The sequence below is a fragment of the Tarenaya hassleriana genome, unplaced genomic scaffold (genome assembly GCF_000463585.1).
Source record: "Tarenaya hassleriana unplaced genomic scaffold, ASM46358v1 Cleome2, whole genome shotgun sequence".
Taxonomy (NCBI): Eukaryota; Viridiplantae; Streptophyta; class Magnoliopsida; order Brassicales; family Cleomaceae; genus Tarenaya; species Tarenaya hassleriana.
The window spans coordinates 7,803,884-7,821,492 of NW_010965372.1; the positions used below are offsets into that span (position 1 = coordinate 7,803,884).

Consider the following 17,609-nt stretch of genomic DNA (forward strand, 5'->3'; position numbering starts at 1 on the left):
CCGAAGAGGGGGCCTCCGGCATCGGCTGCGTCTTCGTATATCAAAGCCGAGGAGCTCCAGGATCCGCACTCGAACTTCTCCATCGATGCTCTTGCTGAAATCACTGTATTACGCTCTTTGATCGAGGCCGTTCTTGCCGTCGTGGCGGTGGTGGACCCGACGAACGACCCGTCTTTTCGGGACGATCTGACGGGTTTTCCTTTGCCGAAACCCGGGATGTACAAGCAGAGAGCGTTGCATTTGAACTCGTCTTTGAAGGAACTGATGCTCTTGAGGCTGCTCTTGTTAGACTCTGTTTTGGAGAAGAAGCTGCTTATACTGCTCTTGTGAGAGAGCGTTTTCGAGGAGAAGCTTCTCGTTTGATGATGATGATGCCCATGTCTTGATTTCTGCATCAATACATCAAAATCCAGCGACGGCGCACATGCTAGGCCTTCCCCGCAAGATTTGCTTCTCCTGAATGCAGCAGCAGCATCTTGCACGAGCATGAGGTTCAGGTATTGTTCTTCGTTCTTGTTCTTCTTCATCGCATTTGAATCGGATTTAGGAGACGTGGTAGCTGAGTTTGGGAGGCTGCAGCTCACGAATCTCGTCTTCACGGGCTGCAAAGGCAGAGGCAATGGCAAATCCAAGCTCCTAGGAGGCGAAATCGCTGGTGGAAGTACTGAATTGAAGCTATTGTTCCTCATGGACGATGGCTTGAGCGATTTCGGGTCCACCGAGATCTGCCTCTCCGTCTCCATGCTCGTCTTCTTGACCAGAATCTTCGGCCCATCATCTCTGTTCATAACCTCGAACTCGTGCCAGTCCTCGTGAGTCTCCTCCCCGAAACTCATCATTTCACCTGCAATTTTCTGAGGACAGAGAACTCGAATCAATGGTGAGAAGACAGTGGCAAAAGGGAAAAAACCATGTAATTGACATTTAAAGAGAGAAGTAGAATGGCCTGCACGACAGTGGAGGCTCTCAGACATGAGTCGCACGTCCTCTTTTATTGTTTCCTATTTCAGACAAAGATAGAATAATCAAAGACAGATATGTGCCTGCACGAATAGCCATTATGATAAAACAGAGAGTAAAGACCCTTACCTGTCTGGGTGCAGCCCATAAGCCTTGGAATGAGTAGAAAAGAGAGTGAAATAAATCAAAGGAAACAAAATAGACAGTGATAAGTTCGTTCTAAGATTAAAACTTGACAAAAAAAAAATGAAAATTTCATTTCGGGGTTTTAATGTACATTGAGATAGATCAGGAAAGCAGTTCTACTACTGGAGGGAATTGTAAAATAAGATCAATACAACAGGGATGCCGATGATAATTTGAAAAGCCGTGACTAAGTACAACGCTCCATAACCCTGCAACGATAAAAAACCAGAGCAAGGGGAAGAACCGATCACAACCCCGATGGTCAAAACCGGTGTAATCAAATGTGAATGAAGTTATAAAAAAGACCCGGAATGAAAGAGATCGTACACTGCATCTTTTGCTAGAGTGATCACCTTGTTTTTTCATCTAAGTTCAGTTGAAACTAGTCCTGTTCCATCAACGATTAAAAAAAATTAACCGAGGCTAATATAACTTAGTAGAGGATTTGAAAGAGAGAGAAAGTGGTCGGACCACAGCCGCAGGAACTTCTTTGCTGTCATTGACATCAGGATCCTCGATTTCAGCAGCTGAATCCCAGTCTATGTTTAGTCTCTTGGCCGCCTCTTTTGGATCGATTCCCGTATCTGTGGCTTTTGCATACAATGACTTTCCTCGATTTGTCTTCAGAGCCTCAACCTTTTCAGATAAACAAATAAGAAACAAACACATCTTTTCTAAGAGAATGCATCACGTCCAAACTGAAATGGACATGATATGGATGATGTACTGCAGAGGATAGTATCTGACTCATCAAGTATTTTTTCCTAAAAGCTACAATCATTTTTCAACATTTAAACATCGATTTTCATATATTTGTGAAGATATATCAGTAATTTGATAATACTTCTCCATGTAGAATTTAACCAATATATGGCTTAGTGAAAATTTCATGTACTTATAACATTGAATCACATGGATTAGAATCTTCATAGATGGAAAGTTGGCCGTTCCCTTGTGCCAATGAATACACAGAACAGAAGCATTTGTGGGATTCAAACAAGATGTACCTCTAAATTTGGCCAATTGATCATTTCCTCATACAACATCCGAAGTGCAAGTTGGTCTTTTGGGACTTTTCCTTCATTTACCTGCGACGAGGAGTCAACCAAAGTAACAAGCCATATATCTTGACAGATAGCTTCATTTCACCATCCATAATGAAGCTATGCTCTTCATGAAGTTGTCATGTAAATACATATTAAAGAGTGAATAGGAATCCAGTTCAAGCATAGAAAAGATTGTAAAGGTTTTCTGGGCCAGAATATTCAAACTGATAAGAAAACAGGGTTAACGAGCTATTCAATGCATTCATCTCCTCCATCAAGTACGAGCAGGAATTGCATGGCACCATGATCATAGCGACTAATTCCACATTATCCATCCAATGATTAATCTTCATATTCTGTAAGGACAATTGATGCACAACATGGCTGATGTCTTACAAATCACTGAAAGTTGCTACTCAACATGGGTCTTAACTCTTAAGAAATGTGTTTGAAGTCAGATTTTGTCTCAATTGTGGTCGGCTTACTCAAAATTTGAGTGGCATTTAAATTATATGTAACGAGAACAAAGACATGAAAACTCGCCTGTACCAAGGCTTCAGCCAAATCTTCTCTGGTCGGGCCGTCGGCATCCTCTATCCCAAGCAACCTCTTTCTCTCCACCTCTCTTGGGTCCTCGATCATGATAGTCAACTTAACCTACATTTGGCAACAAACGCAAAGGTCTCAATGTTTCATCCTAGGCACTGATCTGCATAAAATACGTTTTTCTAGACAACAAAAAATAAAACTAGGATGTTAATGGTGATATGAAGCACAGAACCAGGAATTTCAACTTTCCGGCAACATAAGAAACAGCATTAGGTAAATTCTTATAAAGATAAAGTAAAAAGAACTGGGAGGGACTCACCTCACTGAAGAGCATGTCTCTGTTCTTCCTGAGAAGCTTCAATACCTAATATGCACACACACACGCACGATCAGACTGCCTACCTTCCTGAATACGGCTATATACCAGGAGACTAAGCATGTGAACCTTGCCCAATCAACACTGCATTTCCCTGTTCAGGAGATTTAAGCATAAAAGGAAACTAAAAAAATTTGCAATAACCCTTGTTTCAACCATCTTGCCTCCTTATAACCGGCATTGTCTCTGTCCCTAAAGCTCGAAGCTTTTCCTAGAAACTGACTCTATAACTTGAAAATGCTTTACAACAAACAATATCGTAGTGTTGATTTTAGTTTCCCAGCTACACTATCCACAGTTTCTTTGTTTTTCTTCTTTTTGGGTAGAATGCAATATCCAACGTTTCAGGTGAGTTCGAATTCAAAAACGGAATCAGACAAAGCAGAGAGAAAAGGAAACACAAACCCTTTTGATCTCGCTGACGTATTCGAGATCATCAGGATCCACCTCTCCCTCTCCTTCATCGTCTTCGTCTTTCTCTTTCCTCTTCTTCTCTTGCTGTTCCACGGTCAATGGCACCGGCACTCTAGTCTCCGCCGCATCGCCTTTCTCCGCCTGAACTATCACACTACCGTACCTCCGGTTCGTCCTACGGCGATCTCCGCCACCGCACAGACCGATTTTCCGGTCAAAAACCACCGCATACGGTTTACATAAACTGGAATTCCGGCGACCGGAGAGATCCGAGATGGATGAAGAAGCGTAGGAATAGTACTGCAACGGCAACTGAAACATCAGCGACGCCGCCATTTTTACCGCGTAAACTTTATATCCTCCTCGTCTTCTTCAACTAACCACAGCTCACAGATTCTGCATATCGTGGATTTTCTTGATGGAAACGCCAAATGAAGAAGAAGATCAGGAAGCAATCCTTGGATTCGTTTCGTGGCTCTGCTCTCTGCTGTTCGTTTTCTTCTTCAAAAGATTGCCTCGATAGGCTTTCCACGCGCGCAATCCTTGGACCATATAAGCCCATATAGTTACTCATTCAAAGGCCCATTAAAGGCCCGTTTCCACTTGGCATGTAAAATATATGTATTTTTTTAAGGAATAAACTGAATTCGCAGATAACAAAAATACCAGATTGAATCGAAATTTAAGAAATAATCTAACTGAATTAGTTGTTCATTGGAATAAAATTTGATAGAAAAATAATTAAGATTCAAAATAGTCATTCTATTAATTATAATTAAATATCCGTAAAATATAAACCATACTAAAGAGATATATGCATGGTAATATATATGGCAGTAAGGCAGACTACTCACCTAATATATATATATAGCGTACACCAAATTATTATCTTTTATACAATTTAACCAACATACAATAGACACATATATATTAGCGGGAGATATGGGAGATATCTCCCGTATATATATCTAATATTACCTTGCCTTGTATAGTTGTTATTTCTTCTAGATTTCTTCCGGATTTTCCTAGGTTTAACAACTAGTTTGTGTTGTATATGTACTCGACAACAGTCTTCCTCAATGTCAAGATTTTTCGATTCTTCCAGTTTATTATGGTATGAGAGCCCGAAACCTATTAATTTTCTCGCTTTCTCGCCATGTCGAACATATCCGACGGCGCCTCCGATTCGAATCTCCCTACACCGACTAGGGGTGGGCAAAAATACCCGAAATTCGGGTACCCGACTTAACCCGCGGGTCAGATACCCGAAATTCGGGTACTCGGCGGCTTATTGAGACGAGATCGGGTTTATATTTTAGAAAAACCCGAAATTCGGGTTCGAATCCGGGTATTAGAATTCGGATTCGGGTATTACCCGCGGATACCCGAAAAATAATAAATTTACAAAATTACCCCTATTTTTTTAATAAAATTACGTTAAAATCTAGGGCTACATCACTTATCACTTTCAAATTTCAATTCATCTATTTTCCTTTTCTCCTTCGGCGGCTCCATTCTCTCTCTAACTCTTCACCTCCTCTCTCTCTCTCTATACTCTCTGTCCTCCATTTAACTTCTCATGTGTGCCCCCAAGCTCTCTCTCCATTTCTTCTCTCTCATGTGTTATCTACTCTCATTCTCTATTTATCTACTCTCTTACTCATAGATGTGGTCTTTCATTTTCTATAGAAGTATCGTTTATACTTCTTGTTTCATCGAGATCTTTCATGATGAGTTATATAATGATTCTGTTATGTTTCTAATGAATATTATTGATATTCTTTTGTAAATAGATAAAATGTGATAATTTTATGGGTTTTTTTTCTGATTATGATGAATAAATATATTTTTTTATTAAAATTTTGTATTTAAATTTCGGGTTCGGGTATCCGCGAGTACCCGAGAATTTTTTCGAGTACCCGATTTTCGGATATCCGATCAAAACGAGTACGAGTTCGGGTATTATTTTATATAAATTTTCGGGTTCGGGTTCGGGTTCGGGTAACCCAAAAATCTCGGGTACCCGACCCGTGCCCACCCCTAACACCGACCGACCCGACTATGTCTTCAACGACGAGGACTGCATTCCCTGATGCTCCACGGAGAACGATCTCTCCTTTCGACTTGAGTCCCAGTGACAATCCGGGACTGATTCTCTCGCAACTGTTATTGCGCGGCCACAATTATGAGGAGTGGTCCATCAATATTCGCCACGCTTTGAAGTCAAGGAAAAAGTTTGGTTTTGTCAATGGTACAATCCCACAACCGGATTCCTCATCTCCCGATTTCGAAGATTGGGAAACGAAAAATTCTCTCATTGTGTCTTGGATCAAGAACACACTCGAGCCGAGCTTACGTCGGATGTGGTTCACCGCGAATTCGCGAACTGGTGGGTTTTTCGGAATGGTGGAGAGATCGGCCGCGTAACCGCTCTAGTCGAGGGCATGGCACAACAGGTGGCACTCGGGGTCGAGGAGCAGGTCGGGCCAATGCTGCTCGTGTTGCTCTACAACCCGCCACTGGTTCTTCGTCCACTGTTGTTCTTGATTCTAACAGACCACCGTCTGCTGGGCTAAGCGATGATCAATGGAAGGCCCTGATCACTCTTCTCAATGCCGGAAAGATTGGGACAACCGAAACAACATCTGGTACGTCTTCCTCTGTTCCTTGGATTCTTGATACAGGAGCATCCCATCATATGACGGGTTGTTTGGATTTGCTAGAAAATCTGTCGTCGATGTCACCTTTTCATATTATTTTAACGGATGGTCGACATTCGACCGCGACCCAGTCAGGAACAGTTCGGCTTTCGTCTGCTCTTCGTCTCTCGGATGTGTTTTTTGTTGATGGTTTGCGCGTCAATCTGCTTTCGATCTCTCAGTTACTAGCCGACTGTGATTGTGTTGTTCAGTTTACTAATAAACTGTGCTACATTCAGGACCGAGTTATGAAGACGGTGATTGGAGCGGGTGAATTGCGTGACGGACTCTATTTCTTTCGAGGGGTTGATTTTGCGGCGGCTGTTCGGTCTTCTGACATGTGTTCGTACGGCGTTTGGCATCGACGTTTGGGTCACCCTTCGTCTAAAGTTTTAGAACAAATTTATGGTCTTGATGTTTCCAGTTCTGTCGATCATTCTGATTTGGTTTGTGACATTTGTTTCCGAGCTAAGCAGACTCGTGCTTCTTTTCCATTGAGTTCAAATAAAACGATTGATATTTTTCAGCTTGTCCATTGTGATATGTGGGGTCCACATCGTACATCTTTGTTTTGCGGAGCACGCTATTTTCTCACGATTGTTGACGATTTTTCCCGGGGAGTGTGGTTGTTTCTATTGTCGGATAAGACACAGGTTTCTCGTTATCTCCTTGATTTCTTGTCTATGGTGGAACATCAGTTTTCGAAGCAAGTTCGGACCGTTCGTTCTGACAACGGTACCGAGTTTCTGTGTCTTCGTGATGAATTTCGTTCTCGAGGGATTATTCATGAGACTTCGTGTGTGGATACGCCATAGCAGAATGGTCGTGCCGAACAGAAACATCGACATATTCTGAATGTGGCACGTGCATTAATGTTCCAAGCTCGTTTTTCGATCGAATTCTGGGGTGATTGTGTGTTAGCGGCAGGCTTCTTGATCAACCGCACACCTTCTTCGGTGTTGTCGGGCCGAACCCCCCTTTGAGGTCCTCTACGGTCGTTCGCCGGATTTTTCGATATTACGTACCGTTGGTTGCTTGTGTTATGCCCATAATAAGGCTCACAAAGGTGATAAGTTTGCCTCTCGTAGCGTCCGCTGCGCATTTGTTGGATATCCCTCGGGCAAGAAAGGTTGGCGCTTATATGATCTTGACAATCATCGCTTTATTGTCTCTCGCGGCGTCACGTTTTGTGAATCACAGTTTCTTTTTTCCAGTCCGGGTGAAACTGGATCTTCGTCGATGTCCAAGTCACTTATTCTCAACTCATCTCCACTCCCGGTTGCAGAGGACGACAGTGTTCTGGTTCCAGCTGTTTCGTCTCCTTTGCCGGCAATTTCTTCCCCTGTTTCGCTGTCAGAATTAGAGTCTCTACCGATTGTCTCCCTCCAAGACGCAGAGTTAGACGACAGGGGGGGCTCATCAGCATCTCCTGTGTCTGCCTCGACTGTTGGTTTGGCCGATGATCTTGGCCGAGGTAAACGCCTTAAGTTCCCTTCCACTCGGCTAAAGGATCACGTTACAAATACGATCTCGATTCGACGTCTCCCCTCTGCACCCGACGAGATTATACCGCCTGGATGCGTATACCCTCTTGCTCGAGCGGTTGGTTATGCTCAGTTTTCAGCTTCTCATTGTGCCTTCCTGACGTCTATATCCGCAGATGTCGAACCACGGTACAAAGATGTTGTTCGCGGTCCTCGTTGGTATGCCGCAATGCAGTCCGAAATTGGAGCCTTGGAGAAGAATCAAACTTGGACTGTCACTTCTCTTCCTCCGGGTAAGAAGGCAATCGGATGTCAATGGATTTTCAAGATTAAGTATCGTTCGGATGGTTCGGTTGAGTGGTACAAAGCTAGGTTGGTGGTTCTTGGAAATCGTCAGGTGGACGAGTTGGATTACAGTGAAACTTTTGCGCCGGTTGCCAAGATGGTCACCGTTCGTACTTTTCTCGTCGTGGCTGCTGTGCGAAACTGGGAAATACATCAAATGGATATACATAATGCGTTTTTACACGGAGATTTACGAGAAGAAGTCTACATGAGATTCCCTCCTGGATTCGATTCTCATGGGCCTAGCAAGGTATGTCGCTTACGAAAATCTCTTTATGGATTGCGTCAGGCTCCGCGTTGTTGGTTCGACAAGCTCCGCTCGGCTTTGGAATGGTATGGTTTTATACAATCTCAATCGGATCATTCTCTTTTTACATTCCGCAATGGAAAGATCCACTTGTGCGTACTCGTGTACGTTGATGACTTGATTATTTCCGAGAACTCGACAGTGGCATTGCATGCTTTCAAACAATACCTCGGTTCTTGCTTTCATATGAAAGATCTTGGCCTGCTGAAATATTTTCTCGGTTTGGAAGTGGCTCGGAACTCCTCTGGAATTCATGTGTGTCAGCGGAATTATGCCCTTGACATCTTGTCCGAAATCGGTTTGCTGGGTTGTAAACCTACCTTTTTCCCGCTAGAGCAAAATCATCGTCTCGCCCTCTCGGATAGCCCTCTGCTTACGGATCCTGCTCGTTACCGTCGGCTAGTTGGTCGTCTTATCTATCTCACTGTTACTTGTCCGGAGCTCTCGTATAGTGTTCACATTCTGTCACAATTCATGCAACAACCTCGACAGGATCATTGGAATGCAGCGATACATGTTGTTCGGTTTTTGAAATCGAACCCGGGCCAAGGCATTGTGTTTCGATCCGATCTTGATCTTCGGTTACGGGCTTGGTGTGATGCTGATTATGCCGGCTGTCCTCTCACCCGGAAGTCGTTAAGCAGTTGGTTTATTCAATTAGATTTGTCGCCGATTTCGTGGAAAACCAAGAAACAGACCATCCCTTCTCTTTCGTCCACCGAGTCTGAGTATCGTGTCATGCGTGTTATGACATGTGAGCTGTTATGGATCAAGAGTCTCTTGTCTTGTCTTGGAGTCGATCACTCGGCTCCCATGCAACTTTTGTGTGATAGTCAAGCGGTTTTGCACATTGCGGCTAACAATGTGTATCACGAACGCACCAAGCATATTGAGGTCGACTGTCACTACCTCCGTCATCATCTTGATCACGGCAACATCTCTACCAGCTACGTTTCGACACGAGAGCAACTGGCTAATATCTTCACAAAGGCTTTGGGCAAGAAGTTCACATGATTTCTTGACAAGTTGGGAGTGTGTAACTTACACTCACCAACTTGAGGGGGTGTTAGCAGGAGATATGGGAGATATCTCCCGTATATATATCTAATATTACCTTGCCTTGTATAGTTGTTATCTCTTCTAGATTTCTTCCTGATTTTTCTAGGTTTAACAACTAGTTTGTGTTGTATATGTACTCGACAACCGTCTTCCTCAATGTCAAGCTTTTTCGATTCTTCCAGTTTATTAATATATATAGGAATAATAATCATATCATATGTTTTGTTCATTTTTATTTTATTGTCGGGTATTGTTTTGTTCATCGAAGATAAACTGGCAATCAAGGGCAACCATGTGCTTGTATACGGTCAATAATCAATAAGACCATTTTTTTATAATTAAATATTTCATTGGATATTAAATCAATAAAAAGGTTTTTTTTAGAAAATCTTATATTACTATCATTTCTAGACGATTTTCCTGAGTTTTTACAAATTCCAGGACGATAATAGTATTCAAAATCTTGAGAGAAAAAATAGACCGTCGGTGTGGAATATTATTCGTTTGGCCTGTTGTCATTATATAATAAATTACAATTGAAATGGAATATATATATATATATATATATATATATATATATATATATATACTGTATAATGTAAATGGAGACGATCTTGTCCTTGATATATATTGAGGGTGGAATGTTGTATTACAATTATACACACATGATATATACATATATACGCACATTTGACGGCGTGATTTCTTTCAAACAGCGAAGCCATGTGAATCTTTATTTCTCCTGTATAAATTTAATTTTAAAAACAGAAATAGACCTCCCAAGTCCCGGCAAAAATGAAAGTATATATATAAGAAAATAATTAATAATGAATTAAATCATACATTTTTGTGTTTACACAAATATATATCTATATATACATATTTAACATAACTAACCACTACTTATAATTAAATTTACTATATTATTTTATTATATATGTATAGTTGTTTTGGTTTATTTAACCGTCTCCCTATATAATCATTGCATGCAAATCACATAAAAGCCTTGAAAGCTCAGCGGTAATATTTCTTCTTTGAACGTTGTCTTTTTTTTTTAAAAAATTCAGAACACCGGAAAAAATCTATGTGAATACTGAATAACCCTCCCTAACTTTAAGAATCGAACAGTCGGCGTGAAGACTCATTGGCCAACACGCTAACCACTCTCCCACGCTAGGTTGGGTTTAGTTTTGGTGTCGGTTCGGTTCGGTTCCGGATTTTATTTAAAAAAAGATAGATTTTCTTTAAAAATATTCGGTTTTTCGGGATTTTTAAAGTTCGCTTCAGTTCGGTTCCGGAAAAATTCGGTTCTCTAAAAATGGTACCGTTCGGAAATTAAGAACGGTTTCAGGTCAGAAAAAATATCGTTTTTTCGATTCGATTCGGTTCGGTTCCGAATCGTCCAGCCCTAAAATAATACATATCTCAATTTAATAAATTTGACAAAAACTATAATATAACAATTACAGATCACCATCCACAATTAGACAGAAGGGGAGGGTCCCACTTTTTGATACTGCCAACGCCGATATAGATGTGATTGCCAGCTGGCATTTCTTCTCTATTTATTTGACCGTTATTCCACCGATGATGACGTACTATTTTTTCAACCTTATCCGGTTTGCAATAGAAACCAAAACTAATCGGGGTATTTAACCGGAAATGAATTTCGAACCTGGTTTACGTTCTTCACAAATATAGAAAACAAACCGGATCAAACTTCCACATAACATAAGAAAGCTTCTGAAATAATAGGCCGAATGGTTTTGGTACAACCGATTCCGGTTTGTTCATTGGCCGAGAGTGTCGGTTAGTCTCTAAACCGAAATTTCTCTGGCTCCAACGGTGCAAAGGAAACGACAGAGAGAGAGAGAGAGGGGGGCAGGATACGTAATTTAGAGGAGAAAGAGGGGTATTTTGGGGAAAGGTCTGTCTATATGATTGCGAGACTTCTTGATTCAGAGGGACAATCAGTTTGGTGTTTAGAGAAGAAGAACAGAGCCGAGGAATATCACAGATCATCCCAAGTAAGTATCATCAACCCAGAAGAACCAGGAAACAAAGTCTATACACAGATATATATACACACGTGTATATACAAAAAAAGATACATATATAGATATATAGATAGATGTCGTGTGAGGGTTTGATTAATTTTCCTTTAATTAATTGTGGGATTATCAAATCGATTAGCGCATCAAGAGGAACAGGAAAAAGGGGAGGGAGAAGATGGGTTACTGGAAATCGAAGGTTCTTCCAACGATCAAGAAGATGTTCGAGAAGAAACCTGGGAAAAAGGCGGCTGCTGCTGAGGCCATCAAGAACTTCGATGAATCTAAGGTATTTAAATATACATATACGCGTATATTATCGTATAATAGACTCAATTATTTGATAAAGAAATCAATACGGGAATTATAAATATTATATATCGGTGTCATATCTGTGATCTATCCCACTTTTGTAGGTTAATATGGGTTAGAAAATAAAACATTAGTAATTGTTGTACGTAACGTGCATGAGATTTGTAATCACTGATCTTGTATTACAAATTAATGGGCATTTACGTATACGTATACGTGTATGTACTTATAAATAGGAAGCGATCAACAAGGAGATGGAAGAGAAAAAGACAGAACTCCAGCCCAAAGTCATGGAAACCTACGAGGCCACGTCTGCCGAAGTCAAGGTTCTTTTCTTTTTCATTTTCTACTCTATATATTCAGTTTTTGTTTTTGTTATTCCCACGTTCTTAAACACGAAAACAAGATTAATAATGATTAATTAAAATGGATAATTACAGGCTTTGGTGAGGGAGCCCAAAGAGGATGGTCTGAAGAAACACTCTACAGATGTCCAAAAGTTCCTCGAGGAGCTTGTCAAAATCGGTATGGTTTGGTTCGGTTCGGTTATTGTTTTGGTTGGTTCATTGACGTCTACTTGGACCAATAGTGACATATTGCATCTCTCTCTCTCTCTCTCTCTCTCTCTCTCTCTCTCTCTGGTCAATGTCAGAATTCCCTGGATCGAAAGCTGTGTCTGAAGCTTCGGCCAACTTCGGTGTGAGCTACCTGACCGGACCTGTCTCGTTCGTGTTCGAGAAGGTGTCCGAGTTCCTTCCGCCCGTAGAGAAGACGAGAGATGTCGCGTCCGAGGAGGTGACAACAGAGGAAGAAACGAAAACGTCCGAAGAAACAAGTGGTGATAAGGAGAAGGAAACCGTCGGAGAGAAGAAAGAAGAAGCGAAACCGGCCGAGGAGGAGGAGAAGAAGAAGGAAGAGACTGCTCCGGTGGAAGCTCCGGCGAAAACTCCGGCGAAGGAAGAGGAAACGCCGGCGTCTGAGCCGTCGAAGGCCTGAGATCGTGCTGGCAGATGATTTAACCAAAACTCTTTGTACGTAAAAAGGGGATTTTCTTGTTTGTTTATTTAGTGTGTGTGTGGATAGAAATCTTTTTAAGGGTTTTTATTTTATTTATAATGTCAATGTGAATTAGTAACAAAATATATGGGTCGTGTTTTTTTTTTTCATATATGCGTTGTATTTCATTTATTTATGCTTATATGATTCAAATCATTATTTTATTAAGTTGGCAATTTATTTAGCAAAGCGTTACCAAAATTTGGCATGAATGTCTCGTGGTAGTAGAGCTGGGTAAGTAACTAAGTATAGTATAGGTATCCGCCCATTTAGTTTTTTCTTTTTTCTTTTTTCTTTTTCTGTAATGGAGAATTGGTTTATTACTCGTACACGAAAGACCGGTTATTCAAAACTAAATTTCCGGTTTAGCTTTCGGTTCTGTTTAAACCGAATAGAATGCTCCTATAAAGCGCGCCAAAAATCGCTCGGAGAAAGAAATCGTTCCTCGCTCGGGAAAATTTGTGCGGATCATTGAAGGCGACGCTTCTCCAGAAATCCGATCAAGGTTTTACGGAAGAACACTCCGAGGTTTGTCTTTTCCCTCTTTGTTTGCAGTTTATTGCGTGGACAAAGCCCTAATGTATCGATTTCATCGGGTTTTACGTACGTGGAATCTTGCTACTGTGATGCTAACGCCGGCGACTTCAATGGAGTTTTGGGAATCCATTGATGTGTCCTGGAGCAAAACGTTGATCGTAATCGAGGGTTTTTATCAGGAATGAAGCAGCCGATAGACCCCTTCGAAGCGGCATGGCGTGAGTACGAGGAATCGCTACGGGAGAAACCTGTCGTAGACGGTGACGTCGGTGGTGGTGATGGAAGCCGAACCTCGATCAAGAAGATTCCGGCGGAGGACGACACAGCCGCCGGAGATCTCCGGCCGTCGAAGAAGTCTAAAACTTCCATGGAGGGTTTAGGGGAGAACAAAGACGATGAGGACGATGATGATGATGAAGAAGAGGAAGAGACTGCGGACGTTGACTTCACTAAGCGCCCGTTTAGTGGTGACACTTCTACGGCTGACAAGATGCAGTGAGTCTTTGGTTTCTTGTCTCTGGTGGTTCAGGATTTGAGTTCTGAAGCAAGCAAGTCTGTGTGTGAGAGATTTGATGAATTCTTTGTGTAAGCACTTGATGATGATGTGTTTCTTCAGGGACGTTTTTTCACAGTTCACAGGGGATCAGATGAACAGATATGAATCGTATCGGAGATCGGCATTTCAGAGATCAAGCATGAAGAGGGTAAAATCTTATCATAAACTCACTCTATATTCGCGTTCTTGATGCCCTCATTAGGTTCTGTTGCGCTTCAAATCTTGGCTATTTGTTCTATCCTGATTGTGTGGAAACAGACCTAAAGATTAAGTCTTTTCTCGAATACTAACTGGCTTAGATTCTTGAGTTCGGTCCTTTCCCGTATAGTAAGTAGGTCTGCTTGAATCTTATGATTGCAATCCATGTAAAGATACCGTCATGAATTCCCCTTTTCGTGTTCTCATTTGTCTCGATACAGTTACTGACAAGTATCACGGGGACTCAGACGATAAATCTGCAAATCACGATCGTTATGTGCAGTATTGCAAAGATGTTTGTAGGAGACCTTGTCGAGAAAGGTAAAAGCGGGAAGAATTCTTGTAGATGAATAAGGCGGATACTAGTATAGACCTTTATGTTCACTTACTGCATCGATATGCAGCTCGGACTGTGATGGGGGAAAGGAAGGACTCAGGACCCATCAGACCTTGCCATATAAGAGAAGCTTACAGAAGGCTAAAACTCGAAGGCAAAGTGCCGAAAGGTGCTGTTCCAAGGCTTTTACGGTAGCTATGACAGAGGGCAAAAACATGATAATGGACTCCATACCATTATCATCATCATCCTTGATTTGGTATTTTACTCCAACCATTACATACTGATACACATTTTACTTCAACCATGGCATTCTGGCATACATTTTATCATTTGGTCTGGTACGAGAAATTGGAAATCGAAAGAATGATCGATCGGTCAGGGATTATGTGCAGTCTGGCATATAAATGTTTTGCAATGCTCTGAATCCTGTGGCCATCTTGTTTTTGTGCAAGTTCAATTTGGATGTAAGAAGCGTATCGCATATCTGGAGGGACTAATCTGTAAGAAATATAAATTGAGGGTGAAAGTTGATGACTCGAGAATTTATAAGTACTTGAGAAGCAATAACAAAAACTTTTATTTTGTTTTTAAAAGAAAATTTCACAATAACGCACCCACTATTTCTCCTCCGTTTGCCCCTTGCTTCCTCAGTGTTAACGCAAAGCCTCCATTTCTCTTCCTCCCCCCTTCTCCTCCTCCTCTCTCTCTCTCTATACGCACACACACACACACACATATATATATATATATATAATCTCCTTCTAGAGTTCTTTCTCTCTCTGCATCCTTCTCTTGTCTTTGTTCGTCTGGTGATCGGTACGAGAAGAAGAAGTAGGAGTAGAGGGAGCCTGTAATCTTTGTTTTCTCTTTCGTTCTATCGGAATATGAGGGAGGAGGACTGAACCAATCCTAGAATCTGAAAATAATCGTAGATCGGAATCGCAAATCCCATCGTTGCTGAAACCCCGAACCGGATTTTCTCTTGGGTATAATGATGAGGTCCTTCCTCTCTTTCTTCTTCTCCGTTATCGATTGTGTCCTCCGTTTTCCTCATCATCTCTCGCTTTCCCCTAGCTCGCTTTGATGGTCTGCACTCTGTTTGATTTTCTCATGATCAAACCGCCGGAATTTCCACTTTTTTATTATTATGTTTTTTCTCTTTCTTTTTTGGACGTGTTATGTGTTTTCTGGATCTGGGTTTCATTTCAAAACTCTCAGATCACGGTGTTCTTACACTAATGTCAACCTTTTGCTTCCTCTTCTGTCTCTCTGTGGATGATGTTTTTGGTTTCTTCTGATGAATACGTTGTAGCTGGAAGATCCGAATCTTCATCTGAAGAGGAGAAGGTTTTGGATTTTGGGCTCCAAAGATCTAAAAAACCCATTGCGGAGTTGCTTCTGTTGTTTTGATTTCATACCCTATCACTGTAAATTCAGAGAGAACCCGAAGAAAATACAATCGAACCTCCAAAAAATCCTTTTCCCTTGGAAACATCAATGGATTCGGATGCATTTTCTGATTTCCAGTTAATATCCATCCGTTTGGATGAGTTCTCGTTGATCTGACTTTTGTTCAAACCGTTCAACAGGTATCAGAGAGTAAGCCCAGATTGCCTTCCCCTCACCAATGGCAAGAAGCCCTACCTGAGACCTTCTCCTTCACGAGCATCATCGAAGGAGGACGCCATAGCCGACAACGGAACAGCCTCCGCCACATCGACCGGCGGAGGAATCAACGGCGCATGCACGAGCACCAGCTCCGCCTTCGACGGGGTTTCCAAAGGATTCCGATTCAGATCCCAACAAGATCCTCGCGACCCTAACCACACCTCTGGTCCTGGTCCCAGCCCCAGCCGCGGCGGCGGAGATGTGCTGCTGCAGTGGGGACAGCGGAAGCGGTCGAGGGTCTCTCGGGCTGAGATCCGATCCGCCGCCGCCGATGATTCGTCGTCGTCGTCGGGACAAGGAAGGACGATGTCGTCGAACAAACTACAGAGAAGATCGGCGAACCCGGCAATGCCGCCGCCGCCACCGCCTCCTCCGCTTCTCTCCGGCGTATCCTCCGGTCGGACTACGAATCCCAGAAACGGCCTCGTCTCAAGCAAGGAATCATCTGGGCTCATCCCTGCCAGGTTTGCAATTTTTCGTTTTCTTTTTCCTGTCTTCGTGTTGGATTTTCGACATGGCAAACATTTAATCACACGGATTTCATGTAAAAGAGTGGGTACGTCTCTTTACAGAACTGAAATGAAAATCCAAATCTTTGGATAACAATGCTTATTTTTGTTCTTCCCTTCTATTTAAGTGATGAACAATGAATATGCTGGGACTGTGTTTTGCTATTTCTGATTGGTTTTTGGGTCTGTTTTAATTAATTTTACTTTCTTTTTTGTGCTTCGCATTTTCTGTTTTGAGATCCAAACGCTTTAGCAAGGTTGGTGATCACAATTTTTTTTGCTGATTTTACTCTAATACCCCTGTGAAGACAAGAGGAGTTCCATGTTGTTTTTGAGTTTCACTTTGTGTTTGTGTCCTTTGTTTTAACCAAGTCTATGTTTTTTTTTTCTCTAAGGTTTTTCGTTGAGGGGTGTTTCTTTTGGGTAACATGAAGGCTTTTTTGAGCTATTTCTTTGACAGATCTCGAGATTATCTTTGGCTTCTTTGATCCACTTCTCACTGATCTTAGAATTTTCTCCTATCTCGTCTCTTTCCAATCGAATTTCTCTCTCCCCCTTTCAGTTTGATCTTATGTTTTTTCCTTTAATTTTCCAGTCAAGTATTGATCTTTCTATATGGGTGTTTTATTTTGATTCTTGTGTCTGATGGGTATTAATTTTCTTTCCTAATTTCTTTGGGGGTGAAGAAGGGGAAAAAAAAGCTTCATCTACTATTTCAAAGTCTCCAACTTTAAACTTTTTAGCAAAACAGGGGAATCAAAAGAAACAAGGAAAACGAAAAGGAGAAAGAATCAGTAGACGTAGCCCTATCAAAATCACCTGTGGCTTTAAGCTTGTGTTTATTACATCATGCCCAGGAATTTAGAAGACAGATCCGCCGCCAACGGTTCGCCGTCCAGAAACGTCGGCGGTCGCGCGGGGTCCAGATCGGTCGCGGCAGGGGGCGCGGGCGGGGGG

At 41.9% G+C, this 17,609-nt stretch overlaps 5 protein-coding genes across 7 annotated transcripts in view; 3 read left to right on the forward strand and 2 right to left on the reverse strand.

Moving 5' to 3' along the window:
* Nucleotides 1-1,072, reverse strand: part of LOC104813354 — a 1,833-nt gene extending 761 nt beyond the window's left edge. The window contains exon 1 of the mRNA XM_010540912.2: nt 9-1,072. Coding sequence (XP_010539214.1) covers nt 9-974 — 966 coding nt within the window. The 5' untranslated portion in view covers nt 975-1,072. The remainder of the gene's footprint in view (nt 1-8) is intronic.
* A 120-nt stretch (nt 1,073-1,192) lies between these two features.
* On the reverse strand, nt 1,193-4,033 carry LOC104812924 (ycf3-interacting protein 1, chloroplastic-like). 2 transcript variants are annotated; one of them, XR_771650.1, is made up of 7 exons: nt 3,523-4,033; nt 3,061-3,105; nt 2,736-2,849; nt 2,154-2,234; nt 1,618-1,782; nt 1,474-1,534; nt 1,193-1,355 (listed from the first exon to the last, which is right to left on the reverse strand). XR_771650.1 is itself a non-coding variant. In XM_010540337.2 (7 exons), the coding sequence occupies exons 1-6, from the start codon at nt 3,865-3,867 to the stop codon at nt 1,529-1,531; spliced, it is 756 nt and encodes a 251-aa protein (XP_010538639.1). In that variant the 5' UTR covers nt 3,868-4,033; the 3' UTR covers nt 1,199-1,355; nt 1,500-1,528. The 2 variants fall into 2 exon arrangements, 1 of the variants encoding a protein (XP_010538639.1); XM_010540337.2 differs by having other exon boundaries at nt 1,199-1,355; nt 1,500-1,534.
* A 7,308-nt stretch (nt 4,034-11,341) lies between these two features.
* LOC104812925 (plasma membrane-associated cation-binding protein 1-like) lies at nt 11,342-12,954 on the forward strand. Its single transcript, XM_010540338.1, has 5 exons — nt 11,342-11,452; nt 11,619-11,765; nt 12,025-12,114; nt 12,229-12,313; nt 12,441-12,954. Exons 1-5 carry the CDS (start codon nt 11,363-11,365, stop codon nt 12,782-12,784), a joined length of 756 nt encoding a protein of 251 aa, XP_010538640.1. The 5' UTR covers nt 11,342-11,362; the 3' UTR covers nt 12,785-12,954.
* A 326-nt stretch (nt 12,955-13,280) lies between these two features.
* LOC104812926 (transcription initiation factor TFIID subunit 11-like) lies at nt 13,281-14,864 on the forward strand. Its single transcript, XM_010540339.1, has 5 exons — nt 13,281-13,372; nt 13,561-13,876; nt 13,998-14,085; nt 14,357-14,456; nt 14,540-14,864. Exons 2-5 carry the CDS (start codon nt 13,563-13,565, stop codon nt 14,665-14,667), a joined length of 630 nt encoding a protein of 209 aa, XP_010538641.1. The 5' UTR covers nt 13,281-13,372; nt 13,561-13,562; the 3' UTR covers nt 14,668-14,864.
* Nucleotides 14,865-15,096: 232 nt separating this feature from the next.
* The window catches only part of LOC104812927 (protein FAM117B-like), a 4,369-nt gene continuing 1,856 nt past the window's right edge, over nt 15,097-17,609 (forward strand). Inside the window, exons 1-3 of one of the 2 annotated variants that reach the window (XM_019202500.1) lie at nt 15,097-15,474; nt 16,065-16,607; nt 17,510-17,571. In XM_019202500.1, coding sequence (XP_019058045.1) covers nt 15,467-15,474; nt 16,065-16,607; nt 17,510-17,571 — 613 coding nt within the window. In that variant the 5' untranslated portion in view covers nt 15,097-15,466. The remainder of the gene's footprint in view (nt 15,475-16,064; nt 16,608-17,509; nt 17,572-17,609) is intronic. The other variant, XM_010540342.2, reaches the window with a different exon arrangement.